The sequence below is a fragment of the Pseudophryne corroboree genome, chromosome 7, assembly GCF_028390025.1.
Source record: "Pseudophryne corroboree isolate aPseCor3 chromosome 7, aPseCor3.hap2, whole genome shotgun sequence".
Lineage (NCBI taxonomy): Eukaryota > Metazoa > Chordata > Amphibia > Anura > Myobatrachidae > Pseudophryne > Pseudophryne corroboree.
The window spans coordinates 500,105,412-500,130,435 of NC_086450.1; the positions used below are offsets into that span (position 1 = coordinate 500,105,412).

Here is a 25,024-nt window from a genome sequence, read left to right on the forward strand (position 1 = left end):
TACTTTCTTATTAGCAAGCTCAGGAGAGCTCACTAAAGTGCACCCAGCTCGGCCGGGCACAGATTCTAACTGAGGTCTGGAGGAGGGGCATAGAGGGAGGAGCCAGTGCACACCAGTAGTCCTAATTCTTTCTTAGAGTGCCCTGTCTCCTGCGGAGCCCGTCTATTCCCCATGGTCCTTACGGAGTCCCCAGCATCCACTAGGACGTTAGAGAAAATAGGATTTTAATTACCTACCAGTAAATCCTTTTCTCGTAGTCCGTAGAGGATACTGGGGTCCACATTTAGTACCATGGGGTATAGACTGGTCCACTAGGAGCCTTGGGCACTTTAAGTAATCAATAGTGTGCGCTGGCTCCTCCCTCTATGCCCCTCCTACCAGACTCAGTCTAGAAACTGTGTCCGAGGAGATGGACATGCCTTGAGAGAAGGATTGAAAGGCCAGTGGTGAGATTCGAACCAGCACACACAAACCAAGAGGAAAGCCATGCTAACCAAACTTGAACAGCAACAGCTGAACGAACAACAATACTTAACCAAGTAACCGTGCAGGAAACACGAAGCACTGGGCGGGCGCCCAGTATCCTCTACGGACTACGAGAAAAGGATTTACCGGTAGGTAACAAAAATCCTATATTCGCTTACGTCCTAGAGGATACTGGGGTCTACATTAGCACCATGGGGATGTACCAAAGCTCCCAAACTGGGTTGGAGAGTGCTGAGGTTCCAGCAGAACTGATTGACCAAATTGAAGGTCCTCAGCGGCCAAAGTATCGAACTTGTAGAACTTGGCAAACGTTATCGAAGCTGACCAAGTAGCTGCTCGGCAGAGCTGTAAAGCCGAGACACCCCGGGCAGCCGCCCAGGAAGAACCCGCTGACCTAGTAGAGTGGGCCTGTACAGATCTTGGAACTGGCAAACCTGCCGTAGAGTTTGCATGCTGGATAGTAAGCCTGATCCAGCGAGCAATAGACTGCTTTGAAGCAGGACACCCGATTTTATTGGGATCATAGAGAACAAACAGCGAGTCCGATTTTCTGTGACGAGCTGTCCGCTTAACATAAATCTTCAAAGCCCTCATAACATCTAGGGGCTTTGAGGTAGAAGAGGTGTCTGTAACCACCAGAACCACAATAGGTTGGTTGATATGTAACACAGACACCACCTTTTTGAAGAAATTGCTGACGAGTTCTGAGTTCAGCTCTATCCACATGAAAAATCAAATGGGGGCTCTTGTGAGACAATGCCCCCAGTTCCGACACCCGCCTGGCTGAAGCCAGGGCCAACCGTGTAACGGTCTTCCACGTAAGAAACTTTACGTCCACCACCTGTAAGGGGTACGAAAAAAATGGAAAAAATCCTACCGCGCCCTCTGGATTGCTGCAATGGGTGTGTAGAAGGAGATGTCACAATCTCCAAAAGAACATGTACAAAACAGGGGGTACTACCACCTATATGCGCTATCCAATACAATACATGAAATAGGAATAAAGGGTTAAACAAACAATTTGAAATCACAAGTTGACACAAAGTGAGAGAGGTCGATATACACATTTTTTATAATATTTGGAATAAGTTTATAGAGTTCTGTAGTCAGCGGGAGTGTTCTCAAGAACAAGGAGAAGTTCCACGGGGTACTCACCGTACTCACGTTGACATCAAGTATTCAGTGCTCATAAAGGTTTATTTTTTTGGTCAAGATTCCATTTAGTGAGTGTCCATTGGATGGTGCCTCTTCATACTGGTTTACAGTCTCTCGTGCAAAACCGGAAATATAAACAGTAAAGACACCAATAGTGTAGTAGATCTTAACCGATATATGGAAAATGATGAAGGAAACTATATAGGCAGTTGGAGGGTTCTCCACGTACCTAACTTACGTAGGCACATGTGTAGATCCTTAAATAAAGGTATCTTTAACAGGTAATGGAGATAGAAGAGATGGACAAGATATCTCTAGAAGGAGCGTACCCAACTTGCGTTAAGGAATATTGAGTGATGCTCATAAAAGTATCTTTCAGTCGTCTCTCCTACATGTATATTATAGGTCCCGGACTGACACTTGCTTTCCGGCAGGGTGTCTTCACACTGGTGGTCCCCTCCTTGTCACTTTTTCTTTCCTGCAGCTGCTGCTAGGTCCAGAGGTGTCACACACCCACCCTGCATGCGGCGAGATTTGGAGGCGGCTGCGGAGAGTGTGTCTGTTCTAATTACAGGAGGCTGCATCTGTTTCTCTCCCCCCCCCTCTATACGGTGTGTGTGACACCTCTGGACCCCCGTCACCATGAACCCAGCAGCAGCTGCAGGAAAGAAAAAGTGACAAGGAGGGTGTGGCCGGAGAGACCAGCCACACGTGTAATGGCGGCTGCGGCACTGAAGGGGTTAACTCTTGTGCCCGACGCCATGTTGCGGACAATATGTGCTTGGCGTCACTGTTAAATGTACTTACGGCGCTGGGCGCAGACTGTTTAAAAATATGTTTAATTATGTGTCTTAACATGCCATATGTAGTGCTCTGTGCACAATTGCAGGAATGCATGTTTAAATGTATTTATATTTAAGATGTGGTCACCAGTATTTTAAAGGGAAAAATGCACCTACTATAGCTGTCTGAATAAGCATCTCTTATCCTCTGGAAATAGGAAGTGGCATGCTAATGGCCCTGTCCTAGCAGAGAGGTGTGAATGACAATACCTTTTGATGTGTAAGTTCCTTAGAGAAAGATGCTAATCACGGGGGATCTCCTTATCCCATAGATAGTCTATGGGCTTGGAACCTGTTTGTTTCATGTAGCTGATTTAATTGATATACGAATCCTGAATGGTAGATGCAGGAAGGAAGAATATTTGTTTGGTAAATCCAATACAAACCGTATTTAAAGCTATGTGTTAAATGTATCAATGGTGAAGTGTAAACTCCCAGGTGGTAGGAATTGGAGTTTAAATTATACAAAACTTTGTCTGTGTGTGGCAGGAAAAAGGAAATGGCTTTTTCTCTGACGTCCTAGTGGATGCTGGGAACTCCGTAAGGACCATGGGGAATAGCGGCTCCGCAGGAGACTGGGCACAAAAAGAAAGCTTTAGGACTACCTGGTGTGCACTGGCTCCTCCCCCTATGACCCTCCTCCAAGCCTCAGTTAGATTTTTGTGCCCGACCGAGCAGGGTGCAATCTAGGGGGCTCTCCTGAGCTTCTTAGATAAAAGTTAGTTTTAGGTTTTTTATTTTCAGTGAGACCTGCTGGCAACAGGCTCACTGCATCGAGGGACTAAGGGGAGAAGAAGCGAACCTGCCTGCTTGCAGCCAGCTTGGGCTTCTTAGGCTACTGGACACCATTAGCTCCAGAGGGATCGAACACAGGCCCAGCCTCGGAGTCCGGTCCCAGAGCCGCACCGCCGGCCCCCTTACAGAGCCAGAAGCAAGAAGAGGTCCGGAAAATCGGCGGCAGAAGACATCAGTCTTCATCAAGGTAGCGCACAGCACTGCAGCTGTGCGCCATTGCTCCTCATGCACACCTCACACTGCGGTCACTGATGGGTGCAGGGCGCTGGGGGGGGGGCGCCCTGAGCAGCAATATTAACACCTTGGCTGCCAAAAATACATCACATATAACCCCCAGGGCTATATGGATGTACATTAACCCCTGCCAGAATCCATAAAAATGCGGGAGAAAAGTCAGCGAAAAAGGGGCGGAGCTATCTCCTTCAGCACACTGGCGCCATTTTTCCCTCACAGCTCCGTTGGAGGGAAGCTCCCTGGCTCTCCCCTGCAGTTAATACACTACAGAAAGGGTTAAAAAGAGAGGGGGGGGGGGCACAATTTAGGCGCAGTATACAATATATATGCAGCTATAAGGGAAAACACTTTTTTATAGGTGCTATCCCTGTGATATATAGCGCCCTGGTGTGTGCTGGCATACTCTCCCTCTGTCTCCCCAAAGGGCTTTGTGAGGTCCTGTCCTCTATCAGAGCATTCCCTGTGTGTGTGTCGGTACGGCTGTGTCGACAGGTATGTGGAGGATAATGAGGTGGAGGCGGAGGGAATGCCTGTAAATATGTTGTCACCCCCTGCGGGGTCGACACCGCGGTGTGGTTGAACTTATGGAAGGATTACGTGAAAGTGTCAACTCCTTACATAAAAGGTCGACGACACAGAACAGCCGGCTACTCAGCTTGTGCCTGTTCCAGTGTCTCAAATGTCATGGGGGGGCTCTAAAATCGCCTGCTACCTCAGATAACAGACACAGATGTCGACACGGATACTGACTCCAGTGTCGACATCGATGAGACTGGTGTACCCTCCCAATAGGGCCACCCGTTACAGGATTGAGGCAATGAAAAATGTATTACACATTTATGATTATACCCCAGGTACCACATAAAAGGGTATTGTGTTTGGTGAGAGAAAACTATTAGTAGTTTTTCCTGCATCTGAGAAATTAAATGAGGTGTGTGAGGAAGAGTGGTCTTCCCCCCGGTAAGAAATTGATAATTTCTAAAACTGTTCTTGGCAGCGTACCCTTTCCCGCCAGAGGATAGGTCACGCGGGGAAACACCCCATAGGGTAGATACAGCGCTTACACGCTTATCAGAAAAGGTGGCAGTGCTCCCGCTGCGTGGTCAGATTCCCTGTTGGAAAATAACTATGGATAGGGACAATATTTTGCTGAAAATAGAGCATATAAAAGACGTGGTCTTATACATGCGTGATGCACAGAGGGATATTTGCCGGCTGGCATCAAAAATAAGCGCTAGGTCCATTGCCGCCAGACGGGGGTTATGGACTTGGCAATGGTCAGGCGATGCCGACTCGAATCGGCACATGGAAGTTGCCCTATAAGGGGGTAAAACTGTTTGGGGATGGTTTTTCAGACCTCGTTTCCACAGCTACTGCTGGGAAATCGATTTTTTTTTTTTCTCTATCGTCCTAGTGGATGCTGGGGTTCCTGAAAGGACCATGGGGAATAGCGGCTCCGCAGGAGACAGGGCACAAAAGTAAAGCTTTCCGATCAGGTGGTGTGCACTGGCTCCTCCCCCTATGACCCTCCTCCAAGCCAGTTAGATTTTTGTGCCCGGCCGAGAAGGGTGCAATTCTAGGTGGCTCTCCTAAAGAGCTGCTTAGAGAAAGTTTAGCTTAGGTTTTTTACTTTACAGTGAGTCCTGCTGGCAACAGGATCACTGCAACGAGGGACAGAGGGGAGAAGAAGTGAACTCACCTGCGTGCAGGATGGATTGGCTTCTTGGCTACTGGACATCAGCTCCAGAGGGACGATCACAGGTACAGCCTGGATGGTCACCGGAGCCTTGCCGCCGGCCCCCTTGCAGATGCTGAAGTAAGAAGAGGTCCAGAATCGGCGGCAGAAGACTCCTCAGTCTTCTAAAGGTAGCGCACAGCACTGCAGCTGTGCGCCATTTTCCTCTCAGCACACTTCACACGGCAGTCACTGAGGGTGCAGGGCGCTGGGAGGGGGGCGCCCTGGGAGGCAAATGAATACCTATTTTGGCTAAAAATACCTCACATATAGCCTCCGGAGGCTATATGGAGATATTTAACCCCTGCCAGAATCCGTTAAGAGCGGGAGACGAGGCCACCGAAAAAGGGGCGGGGCCTATCTCCTCCGCACACAGCGCCATTTTCCCTCACAGAAAGGCTGGAGGGAAGGCTCCCAGGCTCTCCCCTGCACTGCACTACAGAAACAGGGTTAAAACAGAGAGGGGGGGCACTAATTTGGCGATATACTTATATATATTAAGATGCTATAAGGGAAAACACTTATATAAGGTTGTCCCTATATAATTATAGCGTTTTTGGTGTGTGCTGGCAAACTCTCCCTCTGTCTCTCCAAAGGGCTAGTGGGTCCTGTCCTCTATCAGAGCATTCCCTGTGTGTGTGCTGTGTGTCGGTACGTGTGTGTCGACATGTAGGAGGACGATGTTGGTGAGGAGGCGGAGCAATTGCCTGTAATGGTGATGTCACTCTCTAGGGAGTCGACACCGGAATGGATGGCTTATTTAGGAAATTACGTGATAATGTCAACACGCTGCAAGGTCGGTTGACGACATGAGACGGCCGACAAACAATTAGTACCGGTCCAGACGTCTCAAAAACACCGTCAGGGGTTTTAAAACGCCCGTTTACTTTAGTCGGTCGACACAGACACAGACAGGGACACTGAATCCAGTGTCGACGGTGAATAAACAAACGTATTCCTTATTAGGGCCACACGTTAAAGGCAATGAAGGAGGTGTTACATATTTCTGATACTACAAGTACCACAAAAGAGGGTATTATGTGGGATGTGAAAAAACTACCATAGTTTTTCCTGAATCAGATAAATTAAATAAAGTGTGTGATGATGCGTGGGTTCCCCCCGATAGAAAATTATGGGCGGTATACCCTTTCCCGCCAGAAGTTAGGGCGCGTTGGGAAACACCCCTTAAGGTGGATAAGGCGCTCACACGCTTATCAAAACAAGTGGCGGTACCGTCTATAGATAGGGCCGTCCTCAAGGACCAGCTGACAGTAGGCTGGAAAAATATCATAAAAAGTATATACACACATACTGGTGTTATACTGCGACCAGCGATCGCCTCAGCCTGGATGTGCAGAGCTGGGGTGGCTTGGTCGGATTCCCTGACTAAAAATATTGATACCCTTGACAGGGACAGTATTTTATTGACTATAGAGCATTTAAAGGATGCATTTCTATATATGCGAGATGCACAGAGGGATATTTGCACTCTGGCATCATGAGTAAATGCGATGTCCATAACTGCCAAAAGATGTTATGGACACGACAGTGGTCAGGTGATGCAGATTCCAAACGGCACAAAGGTGTATTGCCGTATAAAGGAAGAGGAGTTATTTGGGGTCGGTCCATCGGACCTGGTGGCCACGGCAACTGCTGGAAAATCCACCGTTTTTTACCCTAAGTCACATCTCTGCAGAAAAAGACACCGTCTTTTCAGCCTCAGTCCTCTCGTCCCTATAAGATCATATCTGCCCAGGGATAGAGGAAAGGGAAGAAGACTGCAGCAGGCAGCCCATTCCCAGGAACAGAAGCGTTCCACCGCTTCTGACAAGTTCTCAGCATGGCGCTGAGACCGTACAGGACCCCTGGATCCTACAAGTAGTATCCCAGGGGTACAGATTGGAAGGTCGAGACGTTTCCCCTTCGCAGGCTCCTGAAGTCTGCTTTACCAAGGTCTCCCTCCGACAAGGAGGCAGTATGGAAAAAAATTCACAAGCTGTATTCCCAGCAGGTGATAACTAAATTACCCCTCCCACTACAAGAAAAGGGGTATTATTCCACACTATATTGTGGTACTGAAGCCAGAAGGCTAGGTGAGACTTATTCTAAAAATTTTTTTGAACACTTACAAAGGTTCAAATCAAGATGGAGTCACTCAGAGCAGTGATAACGAACCAGGAAGAAGAGGACTATATAGTGTCCCGGGACATCAGGGATGCTTACCTCTATGTCCCAAATTTGCCCTTCTCACTAAGGGTACCTCAGGTTCGTGGTGCAGAACTGTCACTATCAGTTTCAGACGCTGCCGTTTGGATTGTCCACGGCACCCCGGGTCTTTACCAAGGTAATGGCCGAAATGATTCTTCTTCGAAGAAAAGGCGTCTTAAGTATCCCTTACTTGGATGATCTCCTGATAAGGGCATAGTCCAGGGAACAGTTGGAGGTCGGAGTAGCACTATCTCGGATACTGCTACAACAGCACGGGTGGATTCTAAATATTCCAAAATCGCAGCTGATCCGACGACACGTCTGCTGTGCCTAGGGATGATTCTGGACACAGTCCAGAAGAAGGTGTTTCTCCCGGAAGAGAAAGCCAGGGAGTTATCCGAGCTAGTCAGGAACCTCCTAAAAACAGTGCATCATTGCACAAGGGTCCTGGTAAAAATGGTGGCTTCCTACGAAGCAATTCCATTCGGCAGATTTCACGCAAGAACTTTTCAGTGGGATCTGCTGGACAAATGGCCCGGATCGCATCTTCAGATGCATCAGCGGATAACCCTATATCCAAGGACAAGGGTGTCTCTCCTGTGGTGGTTATAGAGTGCTCATCTTCTAGAGGGCCGCAGATTCGGCATTCAGGATTGGATGCTGGTGACCACGGAGCCCAGCCCGAGAGGCTGGGGAGCAGTCACACAAGGAAAAAATTTCCAGGGAGTGTGATCAAGTCTGGAGACTTTTCTCCACATAAATATACTGGAGCTAAGGGTAAATTTATAATGCTCTAAGCTTAGCAAGACCTCTGCTTCAAGGTCAGCCGGTATTGATCCAGTGGGAAAAACATCACGGCAGTCGCCCACGTAAACAGACAGGGCGACACAAGAAGCAGGAGGGCAATGGCAAAAACTGCAAGGACTTTTCGCTGGGCGGAAAATCATGTGATAGCACTGTCAGCAGTGTTTCATCCCGGGAATGGAAACTGGGAAGCAGACTTCCTCAGCAGGCACGACCTCCACCCGGGAGAGTGGAAACTTCAAGTTTTTTCCACATGATTGTAAACCGTTGGGAAATACCAAAGGTGGACATGATGGCGTCCCGTCTGAACAAAAAACGGGACAGGTATTGCGCCAGGTCAAGAGACCCTCAGGCAATAGCTGTGGACGTTCTGGTAACACCGTGGGTGTACCAGTCGGTGTATGTGTTCCCTCCTCTGCTTCTCATACCTAAGGTGCTGAGAATTATAAGACGTAGAGGAGTAAGAACTATACTCATGGCTCCGGATTGGCCAAGAAGGACTTGGTACCCGGAACTTCAAGTGATGCTTACAGAGGTCTTATGGCCTCTGCCGCTAAGAAGGGACTTGCTTCAGCAAGTACCATGTCTGTTCCAAGACTTACCGCAGCTGCGTTTGTCGGCATGGCGGTGGAAAGCCGGATCCTAAGGGAAAAAGGCATTCCGGAAGAGGTCATTCCTACCCTGGTAAAAGCCAGAAAGGAGGTGACCGCACAACATTATCACCACATGTGGCGAAAATATGTTGCGTGGTGTGAGGCCAGGAAGGCCCCACAAAGAAATTTCAACTCGGTCGTTTCCTGCATTTCCTGCAAACAGGAGTGTCTACGGGCCTCAAATTGGGGTCCATTAAGGTTCAAATTTCGGCCCTGTCGATTTTCTTCCAGAAAGAATTGGCTTCAGTTCCTGAAGTCCAGAAGTTTGTCAAGGGAGTATTGCATATACAACCCCCTTTTGTGCCTCCAGTGGCACTGTGGGATCTCAACGTAGTTCTGGGATTCCTCAAATCACATTGGTTTAAAACCAGTCAAATCTGTGGATTTGAAGCATCTCACATGCACAGTGACCATGCTCTTGGCCCTGGCCTGGACCAGGCGAGTGTCAAATTGGTGGTTTTTTCTCAAAAAAGCCCATATCTGTTTGTCCATTCGGACAGGGCAGAGCTGCGGACTCGTCCCCAGTTCTCTCCCTAAGGTGGTGTCAGTGTTTCACCTGAACCAGCTTATTGTGGTGCCTTGCACCTACTAGGGACTTGGAGGACTCCAAGTTGCTAGATGTTGTCAGGGCCCTGAAAATATGTTCCAGGACGGCTGGAGTCAGGAAAACTGACTTGCTGTTATCCTGTATGCACCCAACAAACTGGGTGCTCTTGCTTCTAAGCAGACTATTGCTAGTTGGATGTGTAATACAATTCAGCTTGCACATTCTGTGGCAGGCCTGCCACAGCCAAAATATGTAAATGCCCATTCCACAAGGAAGGTGGGCTCATCTTGGGCGGCTGCCCGAGGGGTCTCGGCTTTACAACTTTGCCGAGCAGCTACTTGGTCAGGGGCAAACACGTTTGCTAAATTCTACAAATTTGATACCCTGGCTAAGGAGGACCTGGAGTTCTCTCATTCGGTGCTGCAGAGTCATCCGCACTCTCCCGCCCGTTTGGGAGCTTTGGTATAATCCCCATGGTCCTTTCAGGAACCCCAGCATCCACTAGGACGATAGAGAAAATAAGAATTTACTTACCGATAATTCTATTTCTCGGAGTCCGTAGTGGATGCTGGGCGCCCATCCCAAGTGCGGATTATCTGCAATACTTGTACATAGTTACAAAAATCGGGTTATTATTGTTGTGAGCCATCTTTTCAGAGGCTCCGCTGTTATCATACTGTTAACTGGGTTTAGATCACAAGTTGTACGGTGTGATTGGTGTGGCTGGTATGAGTCTTACCCGGGATTCAAAATTCCTCCCTTATTGTGTACGCTCGTCCGGGCACAGTACCTAACTGGCTTGGAGGAGGGTCATAGGGGGAGGAGCCAGTGCACACCACCTGATCGGAAAGCTTTACTTTTGTGCCCTGTCTCCTGCGGAGCCGCTATTCCCCATGGTCCTTTCAGGAACCCCAGCATCCACTACGGACTCCGAGAAATAGAATTATCGGTAAGTAAATTCTTTTTTATTTTTTTTGCCACAGGCTACCCCACAACAAAAGAAAGCACCGTATCATCAAGTACAGTCCTTTCGGCCCCAGAAAAGCAAGAGGGCTAGAGGCTCATCCTTTCTGCCGAGAGGCAAAGGTAGAGGAAAAAGCTGCAACACACAGCTAGTTCCCAAGAGCAGAAGTCCTCCCTGCGTCCGGTAGGTCCACAGCATGGTGCTGGGGCTGCTCAGGCGGACCCGGGTACGGTGGGGGCCCGTCTCAGATATTTCAGCGGACAGTGGGCTCTCTCACATGGATCCCTGGGTCCTTCAAGTAGTATCTCAGGGGTACAGGCTGGAGTTCGAGACGTTCTTCCCCCCGCCGTTTCCTAAAATCTACCTTACCGGCACCTCCCTCTGCCAGGTAGACGGTGTTGGTGGATATTCAACACTATAATCACAACAAGTGGTTGTCAAGGTGCCCCTCCTTCAGCAAGGAAGGGGTTACTATTCCACAGTGGTTGTGGTACCGAAACGGTTCGGTGAGACCCATCTTGAAATTAAAATACTTGAACTTTTATATCAGAAGATTCAAGTTCAAGATGGAATCGCTCAGGGCGGTTATTACAAGCCTGGACGAGGGGGATTACAGGGTCTCCCTGGACATCAAGGATGCGTACCTGCATGTCCCCATTTACCCCCCTTGCCAGGAGTACCTCAGATATGTGGTACAGGACTGTCACTATCCGTTCCAGACGCGGCCGTTGGAGTTGTTCACGGCACCGAAGGTCTTTACCTAGGTAATGGCCGAAGTGATGATACTCCTTCGCAAGAAGGAAGTTTTTATTATCCCGTAATTGGACGATCTCCTGATAAAGGCGAGGTCCAAAGAACAGTTGGTAGTGGGGGTGGCACTCTCTCGGGAAGTGCTACAACAGCACGACTGGATTCTCAATATTCCAAAGTCGCAGCTGGTCCCGACGACACGTCTTCTGTTCCTGGGAATGTTTCTGAACGCAGACCAGAAAAGAGTGTTTCTTCCAGTGGAAAAAGCCGAGGAGTTGTCCTCTCTAGTCAGAGACATCCTAAAACCAGGACAGGTGTCTGTACATCAATGCACACGAGTCCTGGGAAAAATGGTAGCTTCGTACGAAGCATAATTCCATTCGGAAGACTCCACGCAAGGACGTTCCAGTGGGACCTGTGGGACTAATGGTCCGGGTCCCATCTACAGATACAACAGCGGATAACCCTGTCAGCAAGAAACAGGGTGTCGCTGCTGTGGTGGCTGCAGAGGGCTCATCTACTAGAGGGCCGCAGATTCGGAATACAGGACTGGGTCCTGGTGACCACGGATGCCAGCCTTCGGGGCTGGGGTGCAGTCACACAGGGAAGAAATTTCCAAGGAGATTTCGCTTCACATAAATATTCTGCAGCTAAGGGCCATTTACAATGCCCTAAGCCAAGCAAGGCCCCTGCTACAGAACCAGCCGGTACTGATCCAATCAGACAACATCACGGCGGTCGCCCATGTAAACAGACAGGGCGGCACAGGAAGCAGGATGGCGATGGCAGAAGCCACAAGGATTCTCCGATGGGTGACCTACACCCAGGAGAATGGGGACTTCATCCAGAAGTTTTCAAATGCGGGTAAACCGTTGGGAATGACCACGGGTGGACATGATGGCGTCCCGCCTCAACAAGAAGTTGAAAAGATATTGCGCCAGGTCAAGGGACCCTCAGGCGATCGCTGGGGACGCTCTAGTGACACCGTGGGTGTACCAGTCGGTTTATGTGTCTCCTCCTCTACCTCTCATACCCAAGGTACTGAGAATAATAAGAAGGCGAGGAGTGAAAACCATACTCTGAGTTCCGGATTGGCCATGAAGAGCTTGGTACCCGGAACTTCAAGAGATGCTGGCAGAGGACCCTTGGCCTCTGCCGCTCAGACAAGACCTGCTGCAGCAGGGACCCGGTCTGTTCCAAGACTTACCGCGGCTGAGTTTGACGGCATGGCGGTAGAACACCGGATCCTAAAGGAAAAGGGTATTCCGAAGGAAGTCATCCCTACCCTGATCATAGCCAGGAAGGATGTCACCGCAAGACATTATCGCCACGTTTGGCAAAAATTTGTTGCTTGGTGGGAGGCCATGAAGGCCCCGACGGAGGAATTTCAACTGTCGATTCCTGCAAGCAGGGGTGACGTTTAGGCCTCAAATTGGGGTCCATCAAGGTCCAGATTTCGGCTCTGTCGATTTTTCTTCCAGAAAGAACTGGCTTCACTGCCTGAAGTTCAGACTTTGGTTAAAGGAGTACTACATATTCAGCCTCCCTTTTGTGCCTCCTGTGGCACTTTTTGGATCTCAACGTGGTGTTGGATTTCCTAAAGTCGCATTGGTTGAGCCACTTAAAACCATGGAGCTAAAGTATCTCGCGTGGAAAGTGGTCATGCTGTTGGCCTTGGCCTTGGCCAGGCGTGTGTCAGAATTGGCGGCTTTGTCATGTAAAAGCCCTTATCTGATTTTCTATATGGATAGGGCAGAGTTGAGGACTCGTCCTCAGTTTCTCCCGAAGGTGGTCTCAGGTTTTCACTTGAACCAACCTATTGTGGTGCCTGTGGCTACTAGGGATTTGGAGGATTCCAAGTTGCTGGACGTAGTCAGGGCCCTGAAAATTTTATTTTTCCAGGACGGCTGGAGTCGGGAAAACTGACTCGCTGTTTATCCTGATGGCACCCAACAAGCTGGGTGCTCCTGCTTCTAAGCAGTCTATTGCACGCTGGATTTGTAGCACTATTCAGCTGGCGCATTCTGCGGTAGGATTACCGCAGCCTAAATCAATAAAAGCCCATTCCACAAGGACGGTGGGCTCATCTTGGGCGGCTGCCCGAGGGGTCTCGGCTTTACAACTTTGCCGAGCAGCTACTTGGTCAGGGGCAAACACGTTTGCAAAATTCTATGAATTTGATACCCTGGCTGAGGAGGACCTGGAGTTCTCTCATTCGGTGCTGCAGAGTCATCCGCACTCTCCCGCCCGTTTGGGAGCTTTGGTATAATCCCCATGGTCCTTACGGAGTTCCCAGCATCCACTAGGACGTCAGAGAAAATAAGAATTTACTTACCGATAATTCTATTTCTCGTAGTCCGTAGTGGATGCTGGGCGCCCATCCCAAGTGCGGATTGTCTGCAATACTTGTACATAGTTATTGTTAACTAATCGGGTTCTTGTTGTGAGCCATCTATTCAGAGGCTCCTCTGTTATCATGCTGTTAACTGGGTTTCATATCACAAGTTGTACGGTGTGATTGGTGTGGCTGGTATGAGTCTTACCCGGGATTCAAAATCCTTCCTTATTGTGTACGCTCGTCCGGGCACAGTATCCTAACTGAGGCTTGGAGGAGGGTCATAGGGGGAGGAGCCAGTACCAGGTAGTCCTAAAGCTTTCTTTTTGTGCCCAGTCTCCTGCGGAGCCGCTATTCCCCATGGTCCTTACGGAGTTCCCAGCATCCACTACGGACTACGAGAAATAGAATTATTGGTAAGTAAATTCTTATTTTTGCATTTACTGACATCCTTGTAAACTGTAATTTATTTATATTTTGTGCGATAACCTGATTGGTTGGAGAAGACAGGGAGGGCTTACCCCCCCTGTGGTACTGTGTGGAAAATTGACATAAAAAGGAGGCCTGCGTGCATCCAGAGTGTATTGTACCATCTTCATTCTGCTGTAAACATCTTGCTGTACTGCTAAGTTCTTTTCAGAACTTTTTGTTGGCATTAAAACATCATCTGCCTCAAGAAGATTGCATCATCTCGTGACCTACAGGGCTATACGAAACATAACCCCGTGCACCGGCTGTCTAGGGTGAATCAGCGTCTCCAAGTTCCGTCTTCCGCCAGCTACCGGTAGCGGCCTAGTAAGGTGACTAGTGGGGATTCGTCAACACCACACAGGTGTGGTAACGCAGTGTGTTGGCACATAAAGAGCAGAACCGTGGTTCCAAACGCCACGGCAGGTTAGGAGTTTGGTAGCATAAACCCGCCCACAGCGCAGTGGGTGGAGTCAGTAACAGGCGGTTACTGACGGTAAGCGGGAATCCCCTATGTGTTCAGGTCCCGTGTGACCTAACCTTCCATTCTGTGCACTGGGGACGAGCCGGTCCGGTCACAGAGGGAACCACCAGTGTGAAGACACCCTGCCGGAAAGCAAGTGTCAGTCCGGGACCTATAATATCCGTGTAGGAGAGACGACTGAATGATACCTTTATGACCATCACTCAATATTCCTTAACGTGAGTTGGGTACGCTCCTTCTAGAGATATCTTTTCTATCTCTTCTATCTCCGTTACCTGTTAAAGATACCTTTTTATATAAGGATCTACACACGTGCCTACGCAAGTTAGGTACGTGGAGAACCCTCCAACTGCCTATATAGTTTCCAGTTTCCTTCATCATTTTCCATATATCGGTTAAGACCTACTACACTATTGGTGTCTTAACTGTTTATATTTCCGGTTCTGCACGAGAGACTGTAAGCCAGTATGAAGAGGCACCATCCAATGGACACTCGCTAAATGGAATCTTGACCAGAAAAAGAAACCTTTATGAGCATTGAATACTTGATGTCAACGTGAGTACGGTGTGTACCCCGTGGAACTTCTCTTTGTTCTTGAGAACACTCCCGCTGATTATCCACCCTACAGAACTCTATAAACTTATATACATATTTTCTATAATATTTGGAATATCGACCTCTCTCACTTTGTGTCAACTTGTGATTTCAAATTGTTTGTTTAACCCTTTTATTCCTATTTCATGTATTGTGTTGGATAGCGCATATAGGTGGTAGTACCCCCTGTTTTGTACACCTTCTGATTGGAGGAACGGCAACACCACGTTGAGATCCCAAGGTGCCGTGGGAGGCACAAAGGGCGGTTGGATGTGCAGAACACCCTTCCAGAACGTCTGAACCTCAGGGTGGGAAGCCAATTGTTTCTGGAAGAAAATGGATAAGGCCGAAATCTGGACTTTTATGGAGCCCAGCCGTAGGCCCACATTCACACCTGACTGCAGAAAACGTCCCCGTTGAAATTCCACCGCAGGACATTTCCTGTTCTCACACAGAGACGTATTTCTTCCAATTACAGTGGTAATGCTTAGACGTTACCCCTTTTCTGGCTTGGATCAAAGTCTGAATAACCTTATCCGTGATTCCTTACCGGGCTAGAATTTGACGCTCAACTTCCATGCCGTCAAACGTAACCGTGGTAAGTCTTGGTAGACGAACGGCCCCTGTTGCAGGAGATCCTCTCGAAGAGCTCGAGGCCACGGATCTTCCAGGATCATGTTCAGTAGATCTGCGTACCAAGCCCGTCTTGGCCAGTCCAGAGCAATGAGAATTGCTTGAACCCTTTCCCTTTTTTTCTTTAGAGAATCTTTGGGCTCAATGGCAGTGGCGGAAACACATACACCATCTGGTAGATCCATGGGGACGCCAGAGCATCCACCGCCACTGCCTGTGGGTCCCTCTACCTGGAACAATACTGCTCGAGCTGCTTGTTTAGACGAGAGGCCATCCTGTCGATATGTGGAATGCGTGTCAAGCACCCGAACACCTCCGGGTGGAGGCCGTGTCTGCTGAGGAAGTCTGCTTCCCAGTTGTCTACTCCCGGAATGAAGATTGCTGACCACGCCACCGCTTGCCTTTCTGCCCAGAAGAGAATTCTTTTCACCTCTGACATTGCTGCTTTGCTCTTCGTTCCGCCTTGTCAGTTTATGTACGTTACTGCTGTCACATTGTCTTGAAGAAGATGTGATTCCTGTAGAAGGACGTTGTATATGGCCCTTAGTTCCAGAATGTTGATTGGAAGAATGGCTTCCTGACTTGACCATTTTCCTTGGAACTTTTCCCCCTGGGTGACTGCTCCCCAACCTCTGAGGCTTGCGTCTGTGGTTAGCAGAATCCAGTTTTGAATCCCGAACCATCGGCCCTCAGGTGAGAAGTCTGAAGCCACCACAGAAGAGAAATCCTGGCTCTTGGCGACAAATGTATCCTCTGGTGCATGAGAAGATGCAATCCGGACCATTTGTCCAACAGATCCAGCTGGAAGGGCCTTGCGTGAAACCTTCCGTACTGTAGCGCCTCGTAGGCGGCTACCATCTTCCCCGGAAGGCGAAAGCAGAGATGCACCGATATCCGGGTTGGTTTCAAGACATCCTGCACCATCGACTGGATTACTAATGCCTTTTCCAATGGAAGGAATACCTTCTGTGCCTCCGTATCCAGTATCATCCCCAGGAAGCCTCCGTGTTGGTTTCAGGTGAGATTTTGGTAGGTTCAGAATCCACCCGTGATGCTGGAGTAGTCCAGTTGAGAGGGCAATGTTGTCTAACAACCTCTCCCTGGATGGTGCCTTTATCAGCATGTCGCCAAGGTACGGAATTATGTTCACTCCCTGTTTGCGGAGGAGAAACATCATCTCTGCCTTTACCTTGGTGAACACCCTCGGTGCCGTGGAAAGGCCAAATGGCAGTGCCTGGAACTGGTAGTGACAGTCCTGTAATGCAAATCTTAGTTAAGCCTGATGAGGCGGCCAGATCGGAATATGAAGGTACGCATCCTTGATATCCAGAGACACCAAGAATTCTCCTTCCTCCAGACCTGAGATTACCGCTCTCAGAGACTCCATCTTGAATTTGAACACCCGTAAATATGGGTTCAACGACTTGAGATTTAAAATGGGTCTCTCCGAACCGTCCGGCTTCGGTACTACAAACAGGTTGGAATAATAACCTTTGTTCTGCAGTTGAGGTGGAACTGGAACAATGACCTGAGTCTGTACCAGTTTTTGGATTTCATTATAATTGCCTCTTGAGAAGCTGGTAAGCCTGATTTGAAGAATTTGAGGTGGGAGTTCCTGAAACTCCAGTCTGTAACCCTAGGTGATAAGCTCTATGACCCAGGGATCCTGGCATGATGTCGCCCAGATGTGACTAAAGTCTCTTAAACGGGCTCCCACCTGCCTGTGTTCCAGGCAGTGCGGTCCACCGTCATGCTGAAGGCTTGGAGGAAGCAGAACCTGAGTGCTGTTCCTGTGAACCTGCAGCTGCTGGTTTCTTGGGTTTACCTCTATAACCTTTGATGGTTGTAGAAGAACCTTTGGTCTTATTTTTAAATTTTGGTCTTCCTAGGTGGAGGAGCTGCAGAAGGAAGGTATGTAGACTTACCCGCCGTAGCCTTGGATATCCATGTATCCAGTTCATCTTCAAACAGGGCCTCACCTGTGAATGGTAGGCTTTCCACACCTTTTCTGGAATCCACATCCGCACCCCACTGACGTAGCCATAAGCCCCGGCGTGCTGACACTACCATGGCCGTGGTGCGTGCATTTAGCAAGCCTATCTCTTTTATGGCCTCAACCATAAAACCTGCAGTCATGGATATAGTGTAAGCGTAAAAGAAGCTCCCCCTTTGGGTAAAGAATTTAAACCCTCCAGTAGGTTACCTGACCATTTTGCAATGACTCTTGTGATCCAAGCACAAGCTATACTAGGTCTCTGGACTACTCCCGCAGCTATGTACCTAGATTTGAGAGTGGTCTCAATCTTGCGGTCAGCCGCGTCTTTTAAGGAGGCTGCCCCCGGGACCGGCAAGACTATCTTGTGTGATAATCTAAATACCGATGCATCAACAATCGGTGGGTTTTCCCATTTTTTCTTTTCCTATCATCCTGAGGAAAAGGGAAGGATGTAATTAACCTTTTAGAGCTGAAACTTCTTGTCAGGATTAACCCAAGTTTCCTCAAATAGGGAATTTAATTCCTGAGATGCAGGGAAAGTAGCAGATTTCTTTTTAATATTTAAAATAAGATACCTCATCCTCCCCTGTCGCTGTGTCATCCTTGATGTGCAGGACCTCCCTAATAGCTTCTATCAGGGCCTGTATTCCTTGTGACAGGGCTGCATCCCCCCAACCTAAGTCCACCTCACCGTTTTCTGGGTCTGACCCATCATCATCATCATCAGTGTCAGCCTGCAGGATTTAGGCCAGTGTACGCTTCTGTGGACAAATGGCAGGGGTATGGGACGCTGGCATGGGACTTGAATCTCTATTCATCAGGTCATCCATAGACTGTCTTAACTGTTGCGTCTCTTTCTCAGTATGGGACAATTTATGAGAAATATCTGAGATCATCCCTTTTAGAGAATCCAACCATGCTGGTTCTCCACCTGTCTGAGAATGTGTCCTACCCTGAGTACATTGTAGTGATCAAACACTCTGCAGTGCATGAAACACACTCCTTGCCTGCCATTGTAATGTGAAAGTATACCCACACAGGAGAGACGTTAAGCCGAGTTAACCCAAACAGAGCCCTTCTAGGGGGACACTGAGTATGATGGAGGCAGCCACACAGCGTCCTTCTTGCTAAAGCTGAGCTTAGCTGGGTCGCAGACTAAATACCCTTAATAGGGTTACTAGTATTCCCATACTGCTCCCCCCCCCCCCCCCCCCCCCCCCTTTCTATGGCCCCCTGGTACCGCTGAGGAAATCTAGAGTCCTTGTGGAGGAGCTGTGTGTGTCTGTAAGTCTGTGCAGTGAGAGTTGCAGAGGGAAAATGGCGCTGGTCAGCCGCTGGATCCGATCAAAGTGAATCCCCGTAATGGCGCGCGGTCTTCCCCGATTTTTTTTTTTATACTGGCTGAGGTTATATGTTTGGTTTACAGTGGGTTAGAACCCCTGTAAACATAGTGAAAGTGTGGTCATTTAGTTTTGGCTTCAGCGCACCCCTCACAGCGGAACATGTAATGTCTCTGAATCCTGGTGCCGCAGCCTGTCAGCGCTGCGCTCCTACCCTCTTGCCGCCATTACCGGCGACGACCCGCCAACCGGGACGCCAGCCATCTACTCGCCACTCTTCTTGCATCTGGCTCTGTTAGGCGAGGCGGTGTGCTGCGGGACTGTATGGTCGCCGTGCTGGAGATTCCTCAGGAGCTATGTCCTGTCAGCGGGGAACGGGACCATTAACCCTAAAGGAGGTTGGGCCGTTCCTCACCCCACCCCACCTTAAGTCCCACGAACCAGACCTGCCTGAAAACAACAAACAAAATAAATGCAGAAAACTCTTCAGGAGCTTCCCTAAGCGTGACTGGCTCCTCCGGGCTCATTTTCTAAACTGAGTCTGGTAGGAGGGGCATAGAGTGAGGAGCCAGCCCACACTATTAAATTCTTAAAGTGCCCAAGGCTCCTAGTGGACCAGTCTATACCCCATGGTACTAATGTGGACCTCTAGGACGTAAGAGAAATTAAAGCACTGAGTAAATGAGGAACACAAAGCATACAGGGTTATAGCGCTCCCACATGGTCTGGCTCCTATGTAATTGAAGCAGATGATAGTCCAGCATCTGTGGGTGGAAGCATAAGTGTCGGAATTGTGATGGTTTCTCAGTGTCACAACATTTCTTTTTTTTTTTTGTTGTGGGTGTCCCCGAGGATGGCAGTTTCTAGACCAGTGGTTCCCAAACTCTGTCCTCAAGGACCCCCCAACATGCTTTCCGGGTGACCCAGCAGGTGCACAGGTGTACTCATTACTCACTGACACATTTCCCAGGTCACACGGCAGGTGCATAGGTGTACTCATTACTCACTGACACATTTCCCAGGTTACCCGGCAGGTACACAGGTGTATTTATTACTCACTGACACATTTCCCAGGTCACCCAGCAGGTGCACAGGTGTACTCATTACTCACTGACACATTTCCCAGATCACCCAGCAGGTGCACAGGTGTATTCATTACTCACTGACACATTTCCCAGATCACCCGGCAGGAGCACAGGTGTACTCATTACTCACTGACACATTGCCCAGGTCACCCAGCAGGTGCACAGGTGTACTCATTACTCACGGACACGTTTCCCAGGTCACCCAGCAGGTGCACAGGTGTACTCATTACTCACTGACACGTTTCCCAGGTCACCCAGCAGGTGTAATCATTACTCGCTGTTATATTTCCCAGGTCACCCGGCAGGTGCACAGGTGTAGTCATTACTAACAGATCGCAATGCCGGGGACGGAGCCAGGATCGGGGGGCGGGTGCAGAGGTGGCACTGCGAGATCACATCTCCGCCATTACCCAGTGGTGTGACCTGTAAGCCTTGGACCTCTCCCCCCCCCCATAACTGAATACACATGGCTGTATGTATAATATGTTATCACTCTGCCACTCGGAGGCTTACAGTGACCTTTCTTTAACAAACGCACACTGGGGTCCATCTAGTCAGAGGCCAATTAACTGACCAATGTATCTTTTGGAATTGGTAGAAATTGGAGCGGAGAGTCCGGAGTAAACTTTGGGAAGGACGTAGAAATTCCTGGTCAAAAACAGACCATGACCCCAGTGCTGCAAGGCCACTGTTTCCCTTGTCATATGATGTCACGATACGCATGTCATGATGTCACTGATGTTTACCGTGTGTAATGTTGGTCATGTATTGATGTGTTGTTCCCGTCTTGTCCCACAGCGTCCTCTCCCATTCTATGGTGCGCTCCAAGTTCCTGGCTCACTCCAAACGCTCCTCTCTGTCCTCGCAGGAACGGCAAACACTGAAGAAGATTGTAGAGCAAGAGCTGCTGAAGATGCAGGTGATGGTGGGGGGGGGGATACGATAATGTCACACTCACTATGGGGGGGTATTGAGCGGTGGACACGATAGCGGAGTCGCAGGAGCTACTGTGTATTTCTGGTAATGCTGCAGCTGATAGGCGTCCTACTGAGGCCTTCACACTGACACTCCCGCTGCTGGTAGTAGACGCCGAGTCACTGCCCAGGAGCACCTACCTGAGCTGCATTGGCCACCATGTCATTCTGATATGCTTCCCCCAGTGCTAACCGTTGAGGTGCATGCACAGAAATAAAATATCGGGCCATTGCGCCGTTTACTTTCCTCGCGGTCCCCTCTGAATTGGGCTCATTTCTCTGTTTTATACTGAAGCTTGACTAAATATTAAAGGCGTGCTCCAGTGTCCGGTCTGATTTACTCAGGAAATCCTCAGCTTGTGTCTTATCTCCCAGGAGGTCCCCAGTTCTCAACTATTAATAGTGTTCATTCTAGCACCCTGCACCTGTCACAACACGTGCAGTTCCTCTTTCCTGCCTGGGGTGTTACTGCTCTGGTGCTTCTAGCACACTCTTGTCCGTATCTCAGACACAGCCATACTAAATTCTCTTTTAATCCGTGTTATGACTGGTGGACACGAAATGTGAAGCTAAAAGGTGAGGGCAATAGGCAAAGCATATGGTGTTTGTTTCCTGGATGTCTATGATTAAATGTGGGGTACGTGGGCGACATAGGCCAACGTAGGAGGAAGAACGTGTAAGGAGAGGCGAGTGTTGTAAGAAGATTCGTATGCAGATTTGTGAGGTTGTGGAGAATGTCTTGCTGCGAGTCTCCCTTTTATTGCTCCAATGTCTGTCTCACTAAAGATTGGATTGGATTATCATTTAAAAACAGTCTTCGATACCCATCGGCTTTCAAATCCCTATACCACAGCAGATCCAATGGCGAACCTGCCGTCCGTCCCCCATTTTCCGATACCAGAATAGGCTGCCCAGATCAGACAGGCAGGTCTATTGTCTGGGCGAGTTTGGCGTCTGTTTTTTGGTCGGTATGTAAACCTGTGGCCCCTGTACTACTTCTTTATGTCACAATATCGATAGCTGGCTTTTCGATTTTTGATCGTTTTTAAAATGGACGGAAAAACAACCAAAAACACATAATCGACCTTTAGTAAATTGACTAAATTTCCCTAGATTTTTTTTTTTTTTTTTTTTTTTTTTTGTAAATGAGGGAAAGGGGGTAATTTTCCGGCCTAACTCGCCATATAGACTGTGAACAGTCGGCAGAGCTCACTGGCCATGAGACCCAGCCACATAACACTCCTGTGTTGGAGAAGACCACAGCCTCCCAGCATAACGCCGGTGGGTGGTCTGACACGATGTAACCAGCAATAGCACTTTCTGATCAAGCAGGGATCTACACCTCCCAATGGGACTGGCAGGTAGGACTTCCAATAGGAAGTCACAGTGAAGCCAGTGCTGCCTCACAGACGGCATCTGGCTTCACTGACAGTGAGCAGGGTGCCGGATTTACCTGGGGGTGGGGGGCTGCAGTCCTGCAGCCCATAGGTAAAGACCGCCAGTGGCAATGACTTCTCTGAGTCAGCTGCATTGCACTATGGTAGCTCTCGCATCCTGCACCCTCCTAATGCACATCCGCCTCCCTGTGTATGGAGCACCTGTGTCCTGCACGGTGGGGACAGAGATTCTACTGTCTGTAATTGTATCTCTGAGAGAGAGCTTCTTATCTCACCAGACCCCGTGGTATCACTGCAGCACACAGTACGTCACTGTCCCATTGGAGCTTACAGGCTGAATTCTTTCACATGAACTCGCACTAGGACCAGGGTCCGTCTTTTGGGGGTGATTCCGAGTTGTTCGCTCGCTAGCTGCTTTTAGCAGCATTGCACACGCTAAGCCGCCGCCCTCTGGGAGTGTATTTTAGCATAGCAGAATTGCGAACGAAAGATTAGCAGAATTGCGAATAGAAATTTCTTAGCAGTTTCTGAGTAGCTCCAGACCTACTCACAAATAGCGATCAGTTCAGTCCGTTTCGTTCCTGGTTTGACGTCGCACACACGCCCAGCGTTCGCCCAGCCACTCCCCCGTTTCTCCAGACACGCCCGCGTTTTTCCGCACACTCCCAGAAAACGGGCAGTTTCCGCCCAGAAACCCCCACTTCCTGTCAATCACACTACGATCAGCAGAACGATGAGAAAACTTTGTTACGCCGTGAGTAAAATACCAAACTTTTGTGCTAATTTACTTGGTGCAGGCGCGCTGCGTACATTGCGCATGCGCAGTTTGCGACTAATCGCTCCGTAGCTAAAAAAAATAACGAGCGAACAACTCGGAATGACCCCCTTTGTCAGGAGATGATATACCTGGCAGGCCAGGGAGGACGGTTTCACTCCAGAGATGCTAAATTATAGACTCTGACTGGACCTTTGTTTCCTCCTACCTGAAGGGTAGAATGATGATGCATCAGCTGGATGGATGATTTGCGCGTTGTTTGTTTTTCACTATGAAACTTGAAGCGGTAATGAAAACACTTGGAAGGTTATACTTATTTCTGTGTCTTCACCACAACACGCGTGACCCACAGATGTATCCAGGGGCCAAATCAGTAAGATGTGATTCAGTGCCGGACGTCCTGCGAGGCTGTGCATGTATGTGCCTGTTACAGAAGGCTGAGCATTGCTAGGGCAGGGGCGAGGTAGTGCCATAGGGTAGGTATAGTGTGAGAGGGGTGGGATTGATATGCCAGCGGTCAGAATACCGTCCGCAGCATCCCCATGTTGAGAATCCCGACAGGCCTAACCCTCCCTCTTCCTGCAGCCTAACCCTAAACCCCCCCCTCTTCCTGCAGTCTACCCCCCCCCTTCCCGCGACATAAACCTAACCAATCCTACAAGCCTAACCCTAACTCCCCCTTCCCGCAGCCTAAAGCTAACCCTTCACCCCCGCATCCTAATCCTGACCCTCTCCGGTAGTGCCTAACCTTAACTCCTCCCTACCCGCAGCCTAACCCTCATGTTATAGTAAGCATGTTCCGTGTCTGAGCTGTGCACGTGTGTTACCTGTAGGGGCTTATGTTGCAGGTAAGCACGTTCCGTGTCCGAGTGTTACCTGTAGGGGCTCATGTTATAGTAAGCATGCTCCGTGTCTGAGCTGTGCACGTGTGTTACCTGTAGGGGCTCATGTTATAGTAAGCATGTTCCGTGTCTGAGCTGTGCACGTGTGTTACCTGTAGGGGCTCATGTTATAGTAAGCATGTTCCGTGTCCGAGCTGTGCACGTGTGTTACCTGTAGGGGCTCATGTTATAGTAAGCATGTTCCGTGTCCGAGCTGTGCACGTGTGTTACCTGTAGGGGCTCATGTTATAGTAAGCATGTTCCGTGTCCGAGCTGTGCACGTGTTACCTGTAGGGGCTCATGTTATAGTAAGCATGCTCCGTGTCTGAGCTGTGCACGTGTTACCTGTAGGGGCTCATGTTATAGTAAGCATGTTCCGTGTCCGAGCTGTGCACGTGTGTTACCTGTAGGGGCTCATGTTATAGTAAGCATGCTCCGTGTCTCAGCTGTGCACGTGTGTTACATGTAGGGGCTCATGTTATAGTAAGCATGCTCCGTGTCTGAGCTGTGCACGTGTGTTACTTGTAGGGGCTCATGTTATAGTAAGCATGCTCCGTGTCTGAGCTGTGCACGTGTGTTACCTGTAGGGGCTCATGTTATAGTAAGCATGTTCCGTGTCTGAGCTGTGCACGTGTGTTACCTGTAGGGCAGTGGTTCCCAAACTTTTGTGAGTGACGGCACCCTGGAGTGTCAGATTTTTTTTCACGGCACCCCTAGGCCACAAGTTTCTTATTGAGAAATTTTGAAAAAAATATTAGATTAAGTAAATTATGTTTATATGTCATCCTTAGGGTCAGTTATGTGGTGAGGGACAAGATTTGCATCTGTTTGTCCACATATTTTATAACTGGAAGCCATCAGCACTGGTTTTGCCTATTAAATTGACAA

At 49.0% G+C, this 25,024-nt stretch overlaps 1 protein-coding gene across 2 annotated transcripts in view; it reads left to right on the forward strand.

Annotated features, from left to right (window-relative positions):
* HIRIP3 (HIRA interacting protein 3) overlaps window positions 1-25,024 on the forward strand; it is a 74,440-nt gene that overhangs the window by 17,555 nt on the left and 31,861 nt on the right. For both annotated transcript variants that reach the window (XM_063935239.1, XM_063935240.1), the window contains exon 2: window positions 20,908-21,028. In XM_063935239.1, coding sequence (XP_063791309.1) covers window positions 20,908-21,028 — 121 coding nt within the window. The remainder of the gene's footprint in view (window positions 1-20,907; window positions 21,029-25,024) is intronic.